Source organism: Pelobates fuscus, chromosome 1, assembly GCF_036172605.1.
Source record: "Pelobates fuscus isolate aPelFus1 chromosome 1, aPelFus1.pri, whole genome shotgun sequence".
In the NCBI taxonomy this organism is placed as follows: domain Eukaryota; kingdom Metazoa; phylum Chordata; class Amphibia; order Anura; family Pelobatidae; genus Pelobates; species Pelobates fuscus.
Window position 1 is genome coordinate 150,024,087 of NC_086317.1, and position 3,056 is coordinate 150,027,142.

Genomic DNA, 3,056 nt, shown 5'->3' on the forward strand with positions numbered 1-3,056 from the left:
CTCACAGCTATCCACACACAGCAATACACATTACTCACAGCTACCCACATGTCACACACAACATTTACTGTGACCCAAATTTATCACTCACAGCTACCCACACGCAGCCACACAAATCACTCAAAACCATTCTCACATTACACATAGCCAGCCTTGTACATCATACAAAGAAAGCCACACCACACCTCACACAAAGCTACAACACTTACAAATACACTACAACCATACAAGACACACATCCACTCAACAATTTAATATATATTCACAATACATAACATTAAAATATAACATAAGGGTAGAATTTCCCAGTGCACACACTAATGAAACGGTTACATCTGCTTAAAATAAGCACATTGGAGATATAATGTTTAATTTCACGTTATATTTTCCATTGGTTTATCTGAACTCTATGCTGGCACAATGTATTATATGGCTGGTATAACGTTTTTTTCCAGGACTGATTTTAGCTCCCAGTCTGGCCCTGATAAGGGGGTGATTAATTCAACCATGAGCAATGTATTTTTCATTTTTTTTAACTGCTTTATGTTGGATTGCCCACATTGCTTTGTGGTATGTCTTGCCATGAAGAGCACTTAGTGATTAGCAGATACCTGTTAAGTAAATTATTAATCATTCTATGTTGAAAAATTACAGAAAAATAATGCGCATACCAATTTAATCTCTACTCTAAAGCATATTAATTAAAGTTAATTTCACATCAGTACCCAGTGAACATGTATTATATTGTAACGATTAATATTCTAGATATAATGTGCAAATAATATAGAATCAGCCATAAATATTTAAAGTTTAGTCTTCATCGGACAAGGGATGTTTATGTTTCTATGACTTATTTTGTGTACAAACTATACTTGCTTGAAACTAAAAATTCTAGGATATTATTTGTGTACCATTTCATTGTACAATTTGTTAAAGGACAATTCAATGTATCTATCTAATTGTTTTATCAAGCACAAAACATCCCTCTCATGCATGGGATGGTAAAATTCTGATGCAGTTTGGGATTGGTGACAAATATAACAATGGGACTCATGACTGCATAGGAAGCGGCAAGGAACAGTCTAGTGTCACTCACTTCCTGTTTGACGTTGGTCATAGTCAAAGTGTAGATCCACGTGGTGTTATCCATGCCAAACAACAGTACATAGAGCACAACCAACAATAAGACAGCTCGTGATGCCTTGTACTCAGCTGTCTTAGTTTGAGCCTTAGCAGAGCTGCGCACTCCTTTCATAGATTCAGCATGCCAGTACAAAACAACCAACATATAACTACTAGACATGGTCATAAGGCTGACAAATATAATCTCACGGACAACAGAGACCAGTCCATTGATAGTATAAGAGACATAGTTCAGAAAGTCTACATCGCAATACACTAAGTGCAGCGTGTATGGTGAATGTGTAGTATTTGACTTTGACTGTCCATACAAAATGCTTGAAGGATAAAGAGCCATATTCATTCCCAAAAGCAACATCATGATTAATGACACATTTGGATTTACTATCTGTTTGAGATATTTCCACTTTCCTGTAACTGGAGCAATCAGAATACATTGGTGGCAACTAAGCAAACTGGTCAAACAAATGGACATGGCTCTGCTTACTCTGTATGTATATATGATGAGTTTGCATTGTATGTCATTAAGTAAATTTTCCAGTCCAACAGCATCTAAAGTCTGTGGGAAAACACGTGACAGCAGCACTAAAAGATTAATAAAGGATAGAGCCACGAGGATGGTATTGGTGGGTAAAAGTTTTTTCTCCAATTTCCTGATATATGCGAATCTCACTAAGACGAATATATTCCATGGAATTCCAACAAACACTAAGATAATAAATCCAATGGTTTCAAGAACAAAATAGATTTCCATGAAATGTTCAGTGTTGAACAAAACACCACCTATTAACATACAAAGACATCTTTCAGATATGCATTTTATGTTATTTGTTACACATATTAGACAATCATTAGTTACATAATTACGTTGCAGTCAATTTTTATTTTATTTAAATACATATTTATTAACACATAATAAACCATGAATCTTTGGAATTTTTCTGGAACATTCTCGATTAGAGGTAGATAATAAGCATGCATAAATATGTTTTTGTTTTTTTTACTTATTAACCAATTTCCTTGAAGCTAACTATCTTATTTTTGGCATTTCTGCAAACGTTATGGCAAAGATAGGATTTACCAATTGGTGTAACTTTACCATGATGCCAATCAGTAAAAGGTATCCAGTGAAAATGGCCAAATTCTGTTTTAAATGGCAATTCACATATTTACATATTTAAAGGTAATTTTTGTCATAATTCCGTAAGCAAGACCAAATTTTCACCAATCGGTTAAATGTATTCAGTGTCTGGATTCAGAATATGTACAAAGCACCGATTTTACAATGCACAGAGACCAAATGCATCCAGCAGGATGCATATTAGCAAATTTACTGTCAATGACGTTTGAATACATTTTTAATACTTTTAAGACATTTGAAGAAAAAAAAAAACATTTGAATACAGAAGTTACATATGATTGCTCTATTTTTTTGAGATTATGGTTACCCATCAAAATGTACTTTACTATGTTAGTGAAATATAGTTTAATGTATTATTAAGAGATCAATTGTGATTCCTACAGCGATTCCCCCCCCCCCCCCCCCCCCCCCCCAAGATGAATTCTCTTTAATGGTTTTTCCAACAAAGTGCTTCCCTGAAGTGTTCTTAGCCAGGTGTGGATCAGACAGTTGCTAAAGCAGAGCTCTCAATTCTTCAGGCAGATGGAATTGGGATTTGCATAGGAAGGGGCAACATTTAATGCATGAAAACTAAAAACAAACACATTGTAGATTGGTAGATGGGAAAGTGTTCAAGGAGACTCAGTGGGGAGTTTACAGAAGACATTTTTCATCACCTATTTAAATGTTTATGACATAGATAATTGAAGGAGAAAGTAGGAGAGAAATATTTTAAACAGTTTAGCAGCAGACATTTCTCAGGGATTTGGCGGTATGGACTATGTTTAAAGACTCT

The 3,056-nt window shown here is 34.8% G+C and overlaps 1 protein-coding gene across 1 annotated transcript; it reads right to left on the minus strand.

The window, feature by feature from the left end:
• Positions 1-967: 967 nt before the first annotated feature.
• On the minus strand, positions 968-1,894 carry LOC134600657 (olfactory receptor class A-like protein 1). The gene has a single exon (XM_063445062.1). The coding sequence runs from the start codon at positions 1,892-1,894 to the stop codon at positions 968-970; it is 927 nt and encodes a 308-aa protein (XP_063301132.1).
• Positions 1,895-3,056: the final 1,162 nt, after the last annotated feature.

Bases quoted from the DNA above. Each gene is read 5' to 3' on its own strand.
- LOC134600657 (XM_063445062.1), bottom strand. From the start codon at position 1,894: ATGGAAATCTATTTTGTTCTTGAAACCATTGGATTTATTATCTTAGTG.